The sequence below is a fragment of the Gymnoscopelus microlampas genome, assembly GCF_963454915.1.
Source record: "Gymnoscopelus microlampas genome assembly, chromosome: 17".
Classification (NCBI taxonomy): domain Eukaryota; kingdom Metazoa; phylum Chordata; class Actinopteri; order Myctophiformes; family Myctophidae; genus Gymnoscopelus; species Gymnoscopelus microlampas.
This window is the reverse complement of record NC_139954.1, coordinates 35,469,102-35,485,845: the sequence shown is the minus strand read 5'-3', so window position 1 is coordinate 35,485,845 and position 16,744 is coordinate 35,469,102. Positions and strand designations below refer to the sequence as shown.

The window sequence follows — 16,744 nt, the reverse complement described above, 5'->3', positions numbered from 1 at the left end:
TATGGAGGATGCTGTGTATTAATCCCTTTTCAGGGGCCACATTCACTGTGAATACTTACTGTAGAGTAGAATACTGTGCTTGCCTGGAATTGTCATTCCCCCCCTACTTTCACAAAAGAACAAAATACAAAAAGTTAAATATATGAACTAAAACAAGCAAAAACAAACACCTACATCTGATGTACTGTGCACAGAAGCGTGCGCCAGAGGTCTTTTTGGATAGACTGTATTGCCACCTTAGACATCATAGCCTCTGATGTGAAACAAGGTCATTATCTGAGCTCACATACCCACAGCTTAACTCTGATGTGTACAGAGTAGACTGCAGTTTAATTGATCCAAAACACAGGCATTAACTAAAAAAAACAACTCCATAGGCTACTTGCAGAGGAGACCAACACGTTCAAGTTAAAAGCATTGTATTTTTTATTTATTCATTAAGAAATCATGTTATGAAAATAATGACAGCTAATCGTATATCAGACAAGTGTATCCTTCCATAATGTTAAACGAGAATGCTGTGAAGGAGGTGAGATCTCAACAGTCACCAGAATAGAACAGTCTTCTCCTTGTGTTAGGGGAGTGTGTGCTTTGTCTCCTTTTGGAAGTGGCCTGTTCCCAGTGTTTGTACAATACAAAATGTTTACAGGGCTCATCATGTTTCTTGTTCCTCCATCGTCTCCATGAGCGAGAAACTCTTCCAAATTCTAGTTAGTAAGGGGAGGGGTTCATATTAACCAGATTCAGTCTTTGTCCTACTGTAGATCTTCTGATGAACCCGCCACACGTGTCCACTATCTATTAATAACTTACACAAAACCTGTACATACTTACAGCAGGCTAGCTGCCTGTTTCCAAAGTGGTGTGCACATATAAAAGGAACGACCATACTGTGATCTTTAACATGATATGAGGAAGGGGGAGAAGGTACACAGTAAAATCTGGAGTGTTCGTTTAAACAGGTTAACGCGCCAGACTTTACTGTTTAAGCAAAGCACATGAAATACTTGCCTTGCACAGTACATGCAACTCAACATTTGCAAACACTCGTTCAATGTTGATGGCACTCAAATCTGACATTCTGCATCGAACCCACATTGACTTCCTTTTCTTTTGTCAGTTTGTGTAGAAGATGTATCATTCTTAACAATCATTCACAGAACTAAATAATTTGGGTTTGAAATGGTTGATGTTCATATCAAGTATAGCCATCTTGGTAAAAAACAACAACAAAAGAAACCAATACTCTCCTTTCGCTTCATTTCCTATCAAACAGCTGAGGACCTTATTGAAATCAAGTTGAACGTGAGCTGGGAGAGGAACAGGCATCTGTTAAATACTTAAGGCTTAATTCAAGACATTACATTTGGCTTACAAGTTGCTAATGCATGAATGATTGGGCTCTCCATCTCTCGTGTTCAAATGATCACATGAACATGGCCTGTCTGCAGTCACTCAAAGCAACATGTGTAATGTTACTCATATTGCGTATTTGTTCTGATAAAAATGCTACATGAGGTCACATACTTTGAAAAGAACAAACTGAGGAAGTTAACCGCAATAATCTTTCTAAATGACTTAATAAACGACACTGACATTTGGTGCTGCAACCAGCAGCACCAAAACGTACTGAATATTTAAGAACATGACTCTGCAGTTAAAACATAAGAATGGGGGTAACATTTACCAGAATTTCCTGATTATTTAAGAACACGACTCGAGTTAAAAGACAAGAATGTGGGTAACATTTAATTTTGGACATGTACGTATGTCGTATACTGTAGAACTGTTCCTGCTTAACTGATTGAAAAAACCCATGTCATATATTTCCATTTGCAACATTCAGAATGGCACACCAACCAGAACGCAAAGCAACAAGGCTATGCAAACGTGAAATGTTAAACATGTGCGGCTGTTTGAGCCAGGGTATTGGTACTGTGTGCAACGGTGTGCTATGGCACAAGTGTACAGTATGGCAAACGCAACTGACATTCATAATTTCACAAAAGAAAAATAAATGGTAATGGCACAGAGTATTATTGTACTATAACCATCTGCTTGGCTATCAGCCGCCCTGGGATCAAAGTTATACAATCTGCTATTCATACAAAACCCACCGTAGTTTAAGCATAGTCTGTTTCACAAGTCAGATGAGAGAGACGCGAGATGACACTCTTTAACTTTCCATCCATGTGACGCTTTGTTGTCATTGTCCTCATTCACCTTTTCATGTGTTATGGGTCACATATGATTGCCTCTGGCTGTCTGTCCACACAAGCCTCACTGACGCCAGGAACTCTTGTCCTGCTCTCCAGATAGAATAAACCTGACGTTTGACACACCTCATCATAAGCTATAAGCCCCATTATTAATGTCCCATCTTCTGCCGATGCAAGACGCCCCGCCGCAGCCCTCACATGTTATACGCCACGTAGATGGGATCCAGCTGGTCGGCCAGGAAGCCGTCCCTCAGGTGCATGCGTTGCTTCTCGCCCCGCGAGTTGATGGGGATGACCCCGGGGTCGACCACCACCACCACCCCGACGATGAGGTAATGCTCCTCCAGAACCACGTTGGTGACGAGGGACACCAGGTCCAGGGCCTCCTGCTCTGAGCCCTCCAGCTCCACCACCACCACCAGCAGGTTGGTCCACGTGAACACAGCACTGGACGGAGGGAGAGGAGGAGGCATAAGGGGAGGGGAGGAGAAAGAGGAAGGCGGGGGTCAAGGTAGAACACAGAAGGGGAAGGGATGGGGAAAGGATAGGGATAGGTTGGTCGAACCAATGCATGTCTGTCATTTTGCAGCGTTATTCAAATAGGTGGCAACAGGCTCTGACATTGAAATAAAAATTCTCATCAAGGTCAAGTTCATATTCTAGTCTTTATTTCATAACATAACATCACTTGGACTAGAAGATTTAGCTTATTCTGCTTTTATAACGTTTGTTACACTATTGTCTTTTTTTGTATTACTATTTCAGTATCTGTCACTGCGTTTTTGTTGTTGTTGCTGTGCTTGAGAGAAGAATTGCTCCCATCAATAATAAAGTTGAATATGAAAGGGAACAGTAAAAATGACAGCAGAATATGCTAAACAATGAAACAATGAAAAGTTACCAAAGAGGCGGCGCATTGAGTGGATAAGTGACAGAGAAGGATCTATCTGTCACACCTGAGCAATTGGTATGGCACATGAGATTAATTCAGAACTTACCATTCAGCTATGCTCTTGTGTGAGCGGATGACAGAGGTCTCAATGTCAATGGGATGATACCTCATTCCTCTGAGCTCCAGGGTCTCGTCTAGGGAGCCCACCACATACAAGGCATCATGGCGTTCTACAAGACACACACAAACACACACACGTGACTTAGCCAGGTTAAATAAGGGACTAAAAAAACACCCACAATGGCTTTGTGTTATCTTCATGAAATCAAACTGGTATCTGACAGGGGTGTGATGTTATCTTATGTAGGTAGCAGTGGTCTAAAAGTGTTATTGTGTCATCCTACTACAGCGATACAGTTGTTGCGGGTCGGTGATGATACTGATACAATTTCCTTAAAGCAGCGCTATAACTTTTGAACAACTATAGCATATTATGTCCCACAAAATTATAAAGTTACATGTTTAAGCAATAACAATCATTCTTCCATAAATGTATAGACTCAGGGGGGTCCCTGCTATGTTTAAGGGAGACAATGAGTTTCATCCTGGCATTTTCCAAGGCACCAAGGCAGAACTGCCGGTCAAAGCTAAGACATGTTTTTTAATATAGCATCAAAATCTGTTTAACCACTTTAACCCTAATTGGCTATTTTCAAATCTAGTATGGGGTTTCCTGGCACAACCTATTTTCAGATGGGGATCAGTGGCCAAAATACATGAAAAGGTTTGAGAACCACTGTTATAGCATTAGCTTTAGCGGTGGTCCTCACCTCCGCTGGCGTCGGTGAGTTCGGTGCGTCTCAGGAAGCCCAGGTATCCTGTTCTCGCCCACACAGTCTGAGTGTCGCCGAAGCTGAGCTTGGTGTTGAAGTGGTCGGCGTGTAGCGCCTCCTCGCCGTACACTGTGTAGTAGCCTGTGGCGTTGTGAGGACTGCTCACCCATACCTGGGAACACAGGTGCGGGAGAAAAGGCATGAAGATGACGAGGCAAAACACACTGTATAACATAATAGAAAATATTGCATTAACCCATTAAGACCGGGAACGCATTTGAGTTTGTAGATCTGCTATTTTTTGAATAGCCAAAGAAATCTAAAAATGACACATTTGCGCTATACGAGCTTGTAGATCTGCTATTTATGAAAAATCGTGAACATGTGTGCAAATCTTTAAATATTTTAAAGCGAACATTTTTAACTCAAATCTTTGCTTCTGGGGTCCCTGGAACAACATATTTTGAGATGGGGGTCCGCCGTCAAATACATGTAATTTTGGGGGTCCTTGACATGAAAAGGTTTGAGAACCACTGATAAAGAAACATACGTTTTTCAGAATACTGTTGGGATTTAGAAGACATTTCTAGAACCGGCTTCAGGTCTTAATGGGATGACTGACTTTCAAGTGAAAAACACATACGGTAGCATCAATAAATCAACTGAAAACACCACTGCTACAGAATGAACTTCTCTCACCTCTCCTAAATGGGAGTCACCCAGCGGTCCTTTAGTCTCTGTGTTGGCGATGATTACTTTCACTCCTGGAAGGATCTGGAGGGGTCAGACATTGACTGTTTTTCATTCCTTCATATGAAGACATCAGTAACATCACATTAGGAAGACGGGGGGGAAAAAAAGGAACCAAGACCATTTGTTTCACAGTCACAGTAATGACAATCAGTCGTTTATGCTTTCATGGTGTCGTACCTTCCCAGACTCCATTAGTGGTAAGCTGTGCGGTGAACCTCTTTCTACTAGACGAACCCTGAGGAAGACATAATACATACTATAGTTACAAAAACATAATACAACAAAATGCATTAACCCTGGTTTCCTATAATATACATATGTATGTATGTTTATATAAATGTATATATATTGTATTTTATGTATATACACACAACATTGCCAAAAAAAAGCTTGTACATTCACCCAAATATTTTTTGTCACCCCATGGAGACTTGAATTCATGGATATTGTTTTGTTTTTGTCGCATTCCTAAGCCAATAATCTGATGCCCAACGGACCGGTTGGCAGCGGTTCCGGTAGGAGACACAAAGGAGACTCTTTGTGTCTCCTACCGGAACCGCTGTCGGGTATAAAATTAAAAAAAGAGTCATTTTGGGGTGAACTTTAAGTGGAAAAAGCATAACGGTCTAGCAATTCCATTTTAGTACCCCCTGTGTTCACAGTGGGAGATGCCTCAGTGATGCCACCTACCTGTCATGCCGTAGTGCTCTCATGTCTAGGTACACAGTGGTGGGGTCTGGTCCTGCCGTGCCCTGGAGTAAGACAGACAGAATGGGCCATCAGTCTCTACGTCTTAAAGCCTAAATATTGCTACAGACATTGCAGACTGGATCTTGCCTGGGTGGAAGGAAGGTGGAAGCTGCTGAATATGCCACTATTTGCAGAGCTGTTGACAAAGCAGGGTGGCAGCCATAAGCCAGCCAGCTGATGGACTACGATATTCAGAAATACACTGATATCAAAAGTCTGTGTTTTCTCTGCATGAGAAATAAGTAATAAGTACATGGCTGTACTTATTACAGCCATGTTAACCATTTCATTTCTGTCAGTATAAAGCTAGCAATGAGCCTTGGTAAAAGGCTATAATGGTACTCTGAGCAAGGGATTAAGCTCTAATTAAGCAAGGGAATAATGAGCATTTGTATTCAAACAGAGGTCGCAACATTACAGCATTTCAGCAATTGATTCCAAGGACAGAGTCTTTGCAATCAATCAGAGTCATCATTTGGATCACTCTTATTAATTGAAAAATCTTTTTCTGACAACTGCAATTAATTAATGTTGCAAAAAAGAACAAGAAACCTTGTATAAACCTAATTACAGTGTTTATTGATCCAATAGAAAGAAGGAGGGTGTGTGGTAGATCAGTGGCTCTGATCATAAACGCATCACAGTGTTTGAGTTCAGAAACCGTTTCTCAAACTTCTTCACCACTGCAAAACTCATGCTGCTAGGCAAGGACATAGTGCATCACGTACACGCACACGCGCACGCACGCACACACACACACACACACCCATTATCAAAAAGCAATGGTTCTGGCCCAGCCTTTACAGATTAGATTCAGCTAAAAACAAATGGGGTGGGGGCACTAGGTTGAGCTGGAGCTTTTGAGAAAAATCGAGGTTAGACATCTCAGAGGTCATGCAGAAAAAAGACACACACGCACATGCGCACAAACACGCACACACACATGAACCCAGAGGCATCAGCAGCCATGTGAGAGAGCAGCCTCTCTTTTCTCACTTTACCTGCTCGGCCAGCTTGCCTAGCCTGTTGGGCTGATGAGACGGAACAGGGCAAGAACACAAAGAGAAAGAGATAATATACACGTATAGAGACACACATGCACCACGCATGCATAACAGCAGGAACACATGCATGCATCCACACACACACACACACACACACACACACACACACACAGTCACACATACATGTATACACACCAGACAGAGACTCAGGGAAAAGAAAGGATAAGAAAAGATAGGAGTCACAGAAAAAGAAGAAACAATAATAAAAGAGTGCATTTTGGCTCCGCATGTGATGCTGTGGGTTTTTGTTTAATAACCTTTTATTACATAATCACATTCCATTTTCATGTTTTTTCCAATCTTTCTTTAGCATCACATCACATCTCTGTTCACAGCAATTCCAATGTTTCCATTCGAGAATATGTTACTTATTAATTAGTGCCCATTACGCATTTCTACTTTTGTCAGTCAGCACTGTCGACTCTAAAACAGCCTTTGACCTCTACAACCCTCCAACTGGTACTCACTCACCTGCAAACAGACCGCCACGTTGACCCTGCAGCCGAACGTGGTGCTGACGGCGCGCGGCGACAGGCCCAAGTCCTTGAAGATCTTGGAGAAGGACTGGGTGAGAGCGATGCGGGGCCTCTCCTCCGCCACCACCATGCACGTCCGCACGCACGACAGGTTCACGTTACGTAACTTCGGCGTGTAAAAAAAAAAAGAAATAAATTGAAACCTTAAAATGTTACCTTCTTCCAACATGCAGATGTGACAGCTTTATAATCATGGCAACTGTGCTGTGCTTTTAACCACTTAAACCCATTAAGACCGGGAACGCGTCTGTGTCATTTTAGATTGCTTTGGCTATTCAAAAATAGCAGATATACAAGCTCATAGCGTGGCACCGAGTGCGGCGCTATGAGCTTGTAGATTTGCTATATATTTATTTTTACGTGATTTTTTTTTTCAAATCTTTGAATATATTTCTTCAAAAAACTGTTAGGATTTTGAAAACATTTTTAGAATTGGTCTCAGGTCTTAATGGGTTAAACCCTCTATACTTAGTAAACAAATACACTAGTTGACCAGGGACAGCTCTGTATTTCGTACATGCTTTACTAGCGCTGTTTTCTTCCCCCTCTACAATCTTCACCGAAAATAGACGATCTAAATTACAAGCACACAATGTGTCATGTTGCGATACGGTGTGAGCTTGTAGATGTGCTATTTCCGGCGAATGTCCCAGAATAGGGATGCTAGGGTTCAAGTGGTTAAAGTCGGCTGCCAGTTTGTAACGGTGAGAGAGCTACTGACCCGAAGTGCTTCCGTCTGTGAGCCCAGGCCTTTGGTGCACATCTCCATGACGGAGTAGGAGCAGAACGTGACGCGCACCTTGTACTGGCTGACCGCTGAGAGCCACAGAGACACGTTGCTCTCCAGCTCCAACGGAGGCACCAAGATGGACTGATGGCCCGAGTACACACTGCGCACACACACACACACACACACACACACACACACACGCACACGCGCACACACACACACACACACACACACACACACACACACACACACGTCCATGCAGACAAACACAAGGCACACAGAAACACAGTTTATTAATTTGCTATGCTGCAACTATCTATTATTTTCTCAGTGGTTATTCTACCGATTACTAAATTATTTGATTCATTGAATAATTGATTGTGTATTATTATATTTTTGTTATAACATTTATATATCAACGACAAAAAAATAGTTTTAGCCTATATGACATGCCAAAAATAGGGATATATCATTAATCAATTATTTTATCATTATCGATTATTATAATAATCGATTATCGACAATATTCGACACAATTTAGTGCTTCTTTTGGATTGCATAATTATTATATTTACCTGCAAAGGCACCAGAGAGCGAACCCCAGGCCACAGTAGGGGTCCAGACAGATGGCGATCTGCCGAGAGGGGTACAGCTCACACTGCAGCTTGATGGAGCGACACAAGGCACTGGTGGCGGCGTGCGACATCTGGAACAGACGGGAGGGAACGTGAAGGGACGTCAACGAGCACCACAACCATGACCAGCCACCTGCCTTTTGACCTCTGTTTCCCAAACATAGGGTTGTATGGCCGTGACCCATGGTGGGTCGCGGACGCGGCGGACGCGTTTGTATGGGTCGCTTTCTTTGTTTGTTTTTGTGCTTTTCTACAATTAAGATTTCTGACATTTAAGAAAATATATATTTTTTAAATCAGAAATGTTCTAAAATAGTGAAAATAGCAGATCGATGCGATGCGACACTTTATGAGCTTGTAAATCGGCTATTTCCCTATTTTGAAATAGGGCATAAGTGGTAATTTCATAATGTACTTAAGCTTCGTAATTTTGGGTCCCGGGGAGACACTCAAGCTGATAAGGTTTGGGAATCCTTGCATTAGACTAAAACTCAACTACAGTATCCATCACATAGTGGACTATCTGCATGGACTATCGGCAGGTTTAGCCTATAGACAATAGACATAACACAATGTCTGCAATGTATGTTTTACACAGCAATGGCAGATCAAAGCGTGTTTCAAGGAGACATGTACAGAAGGAAAAACTAACTTTCATAATAAGTTGTAGATTCCCACCCAAATCACATTGTCTTATCATCATTGAACCAAGCCTACATTTTTATTTTATATACATGTTTCAGTTTTGTGAGTTTTCACAAAGTTAGCCATGGCATTTATACTGGCTGGTTTTCACTGGCAGCAAACCTTAACCATTTTAAAAAGGCATGAATAAGGTTAAAACCAATGAAGAGACGCCAGTAGATTCAACTATACTTTATTTATGTGGTCATTCCTGTACCTTGACCCCTGCTAGGATGCCTGTTGTCGACACACTGAAGTCTAGGTATGCCAACATCTCTGGTGTGGGAGGCTTGTAGATCTGAGGGCTCTTCTTCCTAGGGAGGTCATCTGGCAAACAGAGTGAGAGGAGCAAGTAAGAAAACGAATGAGTCGTCATCATCGTTTAATGTCCATCAGCCAACTGTTATTGTTATATACGTATTTATCTTCGCTTGCAGTGCTACACAGATGCATATTGTGAAACACTATTTATGGCTAGTGTCAATTTAGGAGGGACTGTCAAAAAGCCATTTAGTAAAGTGCATTATTTTGTTAGAAGTTACAATCGTTTAACCTCCAGCAGTCAATGCTCAATTTGTCCCCCGTGTAAATGTACTCTGACTCTACGTATGGGACTGCTGAAATAAATGAAGGTTGATGAGTGTGCTGGCTGTTTTTCTTTGACCCAGTATAAATGTAGCCTACAGGCGAATTTGTATTTAGTCTGAAAGGATATACTGTATTTAATGAGTCAACACTTTTTTCAGTTGAAAATATGTCATTTCTGTGGTACGTCGATTGGGCGATTGACAAAATATAAAGTAGCTTTCACAGTTGCTAGCCAGACAAGAGAATGCTATTTGAAGAAGTTATCATGGTGTATTAGTGGCTCTGAGTGTGCATATGTGTGTGTGTGTGTGTGTGTGTGTGTGTGTGTGTGTGTGTGTGTGCGTGCGTGCGTGCGTGCGTGCGTGCGTGCGTGCGTGCGTGCGTGCGTGCGTGCGTGCGTGCGTGTATCACCTGTGTCCAGCACCATGGGCCAGCTCTTGATGTCCACAGCGGCCGCAGCCTCTTTGGATCTCAGCAGCTTCATTATTGCTTGGGTGGTCAGGATACACACCGACTTACTGACCTGTCATAGTAATAATAATAATAAACTGTATGTATATATAGCACCTTTCATGACATAAATGCAGCTCAAAGTGCTTTACAGAGCAAGAAAAACTAAAAACTAAACACAGAGCAAAAAAACCAAAACATTAGCGCAATGGCAACAATAGAGCAATGGCAAAAAAACAGTGGCAAGAAATAATGGCTATAAATAAAAGGCAGTCGGTCAAGCAAAACAAGTAAAACAATAGAGCAATGGGGAAAAAAAACAGCGGCAAGAAATAATGGCTAAAAATAAGAGGCAGTGGGTCAAGCAAAACAGTAAAGACAGAAATAACAACACAGAGATTCAGAAGAAACGGAATCAACTAAAAGCAAGAGTGAAGAAAGAAGTCTTGAGCTGTGCTTTAAAACTGTCTACAGAGGGGGCCTGTCATGTATATACACTAGGGCTGTCAAACGAATATTCAATATTTGAATATTATTCGAATATTGGGAAAATATGTATATTTGAATATGAAAATCAATATTTTTATTTTTTTTTGTTTATTTGACAGGGACAATACAAAAAACAATGTATGAAGTTATATGTTTTATTGGATCCGAGCACTCGATACATTGTTTTTTGTACTGTTTCTGTCAAAAAAAAAATTGAAAAAAAAAAGTAAAAAAAAAGAAATATATATATATTTTTATAATAATAATAATATTCGAATATATTCGAATATCTGCACATTTTTAAGACCAATATTCGAATATCATTTCTAAGGAAAGTTGACAGCCCTAATATACACACACAAAGATGTACAGATATGTTTTCATATGCTATGCTGTGTATATTGTCTGTGACAGAGCAGGTCGACTACATAAGGAACATGTAGTTGTAGATTGTAAAGTCTTCCCCTCAGTCGAGCCATCAGATTGAAGGTGTCGATTTGGACTGAGGCCTACACCTACGCATTGAAGTGTTACCTCAACAATCATCTTGACGGTGGGCAGGGTGGTGGCTAGGTTCTGTGGGTGAGGCGGTCTCACGGTGACCGGGACACAGCCAGCGTAAAGACAACCATAGAAGGTGGCAATCAGGTCAATCCCTGGACATACACACGTGAAGAAAACAGGGGGCAGTGGTGATTATCTTCTGTGCATACGACGAGCCTGGAAATAAACTTTTATAATGTTTGGTGGTCCGAATTTCTTTGGGGGATGTATGAGCTTAATAGATAGATAAAACAAAATGATACATCTAAATAATACATTATTATTATTTGTATTATTATGATGTAATTCAGGTACTGCATGAAGTACCAACAAGGTAAGGGTGAGATGCTAGAGGTCAGATCACACTGAGGTCCCTTTACCTGGTGGATACACCAGTGCTACGTGGTCTCCAGTGTTGAGTCGGCCCTTCTCCATCAGTGCCACAGCAACCCGCTCTGCCCGCTTGTGCAGCTGCAGACATGAGGCTGTGCTTGCTACCGTGCCCTGGGGGACACAAGACCACAACATTAGTGTTAAAGGTTTCATGACATTCAGTTTTACAACACATTAAAAGTCTTGGTCATGGTCCTTCAAACGTGTATAAATTTTTTTAACTTAAGTTTAATTCCACTCCAGTTAGCCATTGCAGGTGTTTTTCTCTCACATTTCTAAAGCCTTTTCAACTGCAATGAAAAAAGAAATCTTTGCCTGCGGGTGTCGCTGTTGAGGGATTTTGCCTGTTAATCATCGCCTCTGCTAAAATAAAAAGTCATTTTGGGGGGTGAATTATTCCTTTAATAAAAATACATGGGGGGAAACAATAATAAAGTACCTTAGCGTTGAGCACCAGGAACAGAGGGTGGTCTGGTGTGGCCTGGGCTCTCCACTGCAGCACGTCCTGCATGTAGAGGAACTGTTGAGGTAAGAGAGACAGGAGGGTGTCAGACACATGCTGCTGATGCTATAATAATAAGAGTAAAACAAATGGTGCTGATTTAAAATGAACACAATGGGGATGGACATTATGATTATGAGGAGCAGTGTTGATGGCCTTGGGAAAGAGTATGACATGGGTCTAACTTAAATCGAGAAACTGTCCATTCAGCAAGCTGTGAAAACAGCACATTAAGCGTGCTGACTGTGTCAACAACAGTTATGTCAGAATCAGTTGCTGATCCTTACCTTGTGTGATGTAGATGTGATGGAGAGAAATGAAATGAGGATGGTTCTCTACCTTACGTGCCTGGTCATTGTCCTCTAGTTGTCCCACGTCCCTCCCGCAGGCCTGGGCTATCCTCTTGCCCGCCACCAGGTTGCCCACTATCATAGAAGCTGGGCCGACCTCTGTTCAGAACACCAGAACCATCACCATCATGGTTAATATCATTGTTATCATCAGCAAACAAAAAGGAAAATCAAAACAAGAACACACAAATAAATGAGGTAGAAGAGGTTATTGTGCTATAGTATTGAACATATATATTTTTTTTATTCACGCAGAACCAGGAGATAACGTGATCACAAGATTTACTGCTCCATTCACTTCCTGGTTAAAGTATTTGAGAAATATAGCACCATCTCTTAGCCTTTTTTTTTTACAGCCGCGCCCCCTTTCCACAGCCACACCCCATTTCCTGGGTAGGGTATATATACATAAATGGAAGTGCGTGTGTACACACACACACAGTCAAAAAGTTGAAACACATTCCAACTGCAGCAGGCAGGCAGGCGTGTGTGTGAGACGTGCACGGACGCGACAGTTTCACAGGATCGCACCCGCTTGTCGCTGCGCCCGTCTGATTGCCCGCGCCTCCCTACCTGCCCGCTCACCTCTCATTGAAAATGTATTACAAGACGTGTCAATCGCTTCCCATGTGAAAAGGCCATTATGTGATGTTTTGTCTCTGTTTATTCCACCGGTGAGTGACGTACGTACCTGGCTGTTTTTGGCGTGGCTTGGGCAGGTTGGTGACACAGGTGTGGGGACACATGAGTACATTGCACGGATGCAGGGCCCCCTCCAGGAAGCGCTGCTTGGTCTCTGAGATGTGAATACCACCCAGCGGGGCCTTGGGTAGCGTGTTGGCAGGGACCAGCGCCAAGCAGTACACCCCTACCTGATGTATGCTGTCTATGGCCTGGGATGAAGAGAGATGAAGTTCAAGTTCAACTTTATCGTCATGTGTATTAACACAGATAGAAAAAAAATAACTGAATTTGAAGTTAAATGCGAACACTAGGGGGTGGCAGTTGCCATCCCGTGGTGCCTCTGTTATCCAAGTTAGTCCTTTCACTTTTTGAGGTGAATTGATTGTTTTCTTCTCATGCACTCAACCCTTAATAGTTCTGCCTCTTCTGTCTGGTTTATCGGTTCTACATAAGCACATCAATGGTTTGTTAAGTATTATTGTGGGCCATTTCTGCTTTATCAGAATCAGAATAACATGTTTTGCCAGGTATGTTTGTACGTACAAGGAATTTGTCTCTGTGGGGTCAAAGCAAAATGTACAAATTCTGTATTTATTTATGTATTGACTATTTACTGAAAATATATAAGCATAAATAAGCTACACCATATGCAATGTACATCATAGACTACAGAGGCTATAGCAGATTTAAATACAGGTCGTTGTGTTTAGGTCTGTGGCTCTGTGGTATGATTGAGCCACCAGGATGCCCATAACTTAAAATAAAGAGAGGGCAGGCATTAAATATTAAAATAACCTGTACCTCTGAATGAAGACGTGGGGTGTCTTATCTGTGTTAAAGAGACGAGGGTCAGTGCATTACCTGAAGGACACGGCTCATCCACTGGAAGCTGTCTTCTTCAGAGGCGTCCGGTCTCTGTTCAGCCACCACGACGATCCTCTCGTCATGAAGCACGGCCACGGAAAACACTGCTATCCTGGAAAGCACAGTACATTACAACGGTCCAAATGGAACTCCACACTGAAACACATTGAAATTCGCAGTTTTCCTCATAATGTCAATAACCCACAGGTATGCTACTGTAGCTTTTGGTTAGCAATGGTTAAAACTGTGGGTGAATCTTGCTGCCAATTGCTGGGAACCATGTTATAAAAGCAAAAACGAGGAGGTCATGATGTATTGTAATCCATCCAGGCTATTGGGGGGGGGGGGGGGGGGGGTTAAGTCTGGGTTCATGGCATGACACCAAATACCCGCCACCATGATATAATCACAATATACCACAGCCTCTCATGTATCAGTGCTCCTTGCTACATGTCCGGTCTGCTTTTGCAGTGACTGAAATAGTACATAAATAATAGTACATTCTGAAGTTGTACATGGAAACATTTAACAATAGTTTTTAAAACGTCCTCCTCACCTCCCCCTGTAAACAAACTTCATGGGTTCCACCGCCAGTGCCGTGGCGACCACGTCGTCAGCGTTGTGTCTCCGCCCACTCACGACCATCAGCCCGTCCATCTTCCCCACGACGAACACCAGGTTGTCCTGGTTACGGCACATGATGAGGTCAGAGTGGTTAGAATGTCTGTGTGTCAAATCTACAGTGAACCAAATACAGCATGGACCCGTTTCACAGTGGACATTTAGTCGAGTCATACAGTAAATGGTTAACCACTTAAGCCTGTATATTTACACAGAGTTTTAGAAGAACAGATATAAAACAGCTGAGCCCCAAATCTGAAACCTTAGCACTAAACAATGTTTAATTTCCTCCCTAAAGGACGTTACTGTCCGATCCTTGAGCAGGTATGTCCTTGACCATACATTATAGCACTGGGCTCTGCAGAGAAACGATCTATGTTATTGGGACGACCGTGATGTGTTGAACCACTTACATCCTATATTCTTCGTAGTACATACAGTGAAAATAGTTGATCTAGTGAGCATGTAGAGGTGCTATTTTCACTGACTGTTCACCTATTATGACATGCCCAGAATAAGGTTATGTGCTAAGGTTCATGTGTTTAATCTAGCATGAGAGAGCTGGTCAAGAACAGAGGACTGACAGCAATACATTCAGGGACGGTGAAGATGAACAGAATAATAAAAGTGAACTGACGGGTCCCACAAAGCCAAGTAGCGAGGTCCTGGTGAAGGGTCTGTCGCTGATTGGAACTCCAGACAACATTACTGGGATGGTCTGCAACAAAGACAGTACTCCATTAGAAACAAAGCCTTGCATGTGTGAGCACACGTCACACACGCAGATATATTCAGTCTACAGTAACAGTGAGAGGCTATGAAGAAGATGGACACTAACCTCAAAGATGTTCTTGGTCATGCCGGGGAGGCCGTAGTAGGCAACACCAGAGCTTCCCGAGCTCACACAGATCTCACCCACCTCGTCCGTCTGGCAGAGGTAGGGGGTCCCCTCCACCCGCACCACGCACACCAAGGCTGGGGGCGCACCATGATTGATGACATTAGGACTGCAACTATTGATTGTTTATCTACCGATTTACCGATTACTTTTGGATTAATCAAATAATCGAGAAGCGTTTTAAAAAATAAATAATATATATTTCTTATGATATAATAAATTGAAAACAATCATGTTTTAAACATAATCAACATCAAATATAGTTTTGATAATCATATATAATTTACTAATATATCAATTCGTCTGGTTAACCACTTACTTAAAGTAACCATTTTATGTCGTGCAAAAATAGCTTTAGATTGACTACATGTCACAATATTTTTATAATAGATTAAATCGATTAGTTCAATTAACCCATACATCATATCATTTATGAATCACGGGGATGATACATTGAGAAGTAACAAATGACAAAGACTGTTTGTGTCTCTGATGTTTTCAGAATAATGTCTGGCATTTTTGTCATTACTAATATTTGACTGCCTGTAAGTGCAGATCGGATATCTGTTGAGAACAGTGCAAACGGTGCTGCTGTGAGCGGTTCATTCAGCCGTACCTCCAGGCATAACCTGTCCCACATCCTGAACTGTGAGGACAGAGAGCTTCTCCTCCGTGTCAACGCGGATCACACTGTGGCTCAGCCCACCCATAGACAGCACCGCCTTCCCTGGAGGAGGAACACCCATCTCTGGTGGTCTGCAGGACACCAAATACTTTATATTATTTACTGTGGTGACTCACTAGTGGAGTCAACCTAAACTTGGATTAGGTCAAGCTTTGGACAATGGGTAACCATTGTCCAGGGTAGGGTAGGAACATTTCCAACCCTGGTGTGTCTTGGCTACACTATATCTATATAAACATATCAAATATGAACACACATGTGCACACCATACAGTCCACCAAAATCAGGCTCAATGTCAGTGACTATGGGTGTTTTCAGAAGCACAAAGCTCAACCAAAGCATCTGTGAAAAGGTACACAATTCTTACGCTGAACGATTCCTTAAAGGTAGGGTAAGTGATATTTTTTGGGTCATTTATATTTTTTTGTTAAAAAGGCTAAAGTACTATATTCTGATAGTAATCATTGCTACAGAGCATTTGTTCGGTCACAGGAGTCTCTCCAGCTCTTTAGTAAACAGAATATAGGACATTTTCAGGTAGGTGACAACATTTAAGCCAATCAGGAGAGAGCACTGAAAAT

General features: G+C 42.1%; 1 protein-coding gene across 6 annotated transcripts in view; it reads right to left on the bottom strand.

The window, feature by feature from the left end:
* The window catches only part of LOC311064146 (disco-interacting protein 2 homolog A-like), a 183,313-nt gene that overhangs the window by 53,189 nt on the left and 113,380 nt on the right, over window positions 1–16,744 (bottom strand). For 2 of the 6 annotated variants that reach the window (XM_084083922.1, XM_084083926.1), the window contains 22 exons: window positions 16,095–16,234; window positions 15,419–15,555; window positions 15,218–15,298; window positions 14,516–14,643; window positions 13,957–14,071; window positions 13,103–13,304; window positions 12,401–12,510; window positions 11,999–12,079; window positions 11,547–11,670; window positions 11,158–11,279; window positions 10,096–10,207; window positions 9,314–9,423; window positions 8,353–8,483; window positions 7,769–7,937; window positions 6,983–7,153; window positions 6,449–6,478; window positions 5,388–5,449; window positions 4,875–4,932; window positions 4,644–4,718; window positions 3,942–4,116; window positions 3,218–3,341; window positions 409–2,666 (listed from right to left, as the gene is read on the bottom strand). In XM_084083922.1, the coding sequence (XP_083940048.1) occupies window positions 2,414–2,666; window positions 3,218–3,341; window positions 3,942–4,116; window positions 4,644–4,718; window positions 4,875–4,932; window positions 5,388–5,449; window positions 6,449–6,478; window positions 6,983–7,153; window positions 7,769–7,937; window positions 8,353–8,483; window positions 9,314–9,423; window positions 10,096–10,207; window positions 11,158–11,279; window positions 11,547–11,670; window positions 11,999–12,079; window positions 12,401–12,510; window positions 13,103–13,304; window positions 13,957–14,071; window positions 14,516–14,643; window positions 15,218–15,298; window positions 15,419–15,555; window positions 16,095–16,234 (2,710 nt within the window). In that variant the 3' untranslated portion in view covers window positions 409–2,413. Of the gene's footprint in view, window positions 1–408; window positions 2,667–3,217; window positions 3,342–3,941; window positions 4,117–4,643; window positions 4,719–4,874; window positions 4,933–5,387; window positions 5,450–6,448; window positions 6,479–6,982; window positions 7,154–7,768; window positions 7,938–8,352; window positions 8,484–9,313; window positions 9,424–10,095; window positions 10,208–11,157; window positions 11,280–11,546; window positions 11,671–11,998; window positions 12,080–12,400; window positions 12,511–13,102; window positions 13,305–13,956; window positions 14,072–14,515; window positions 14,644–15,217; window positions 15,299–15,418; window positions 15,556–16,094; window positions 16,235–16,744 lie in introns of those variants that run through there. The other 4 variants (XR_014602684.1, XM_084083923.1, XM_084083924.1 and 1 more) reach the window with 4 other exon arrangements.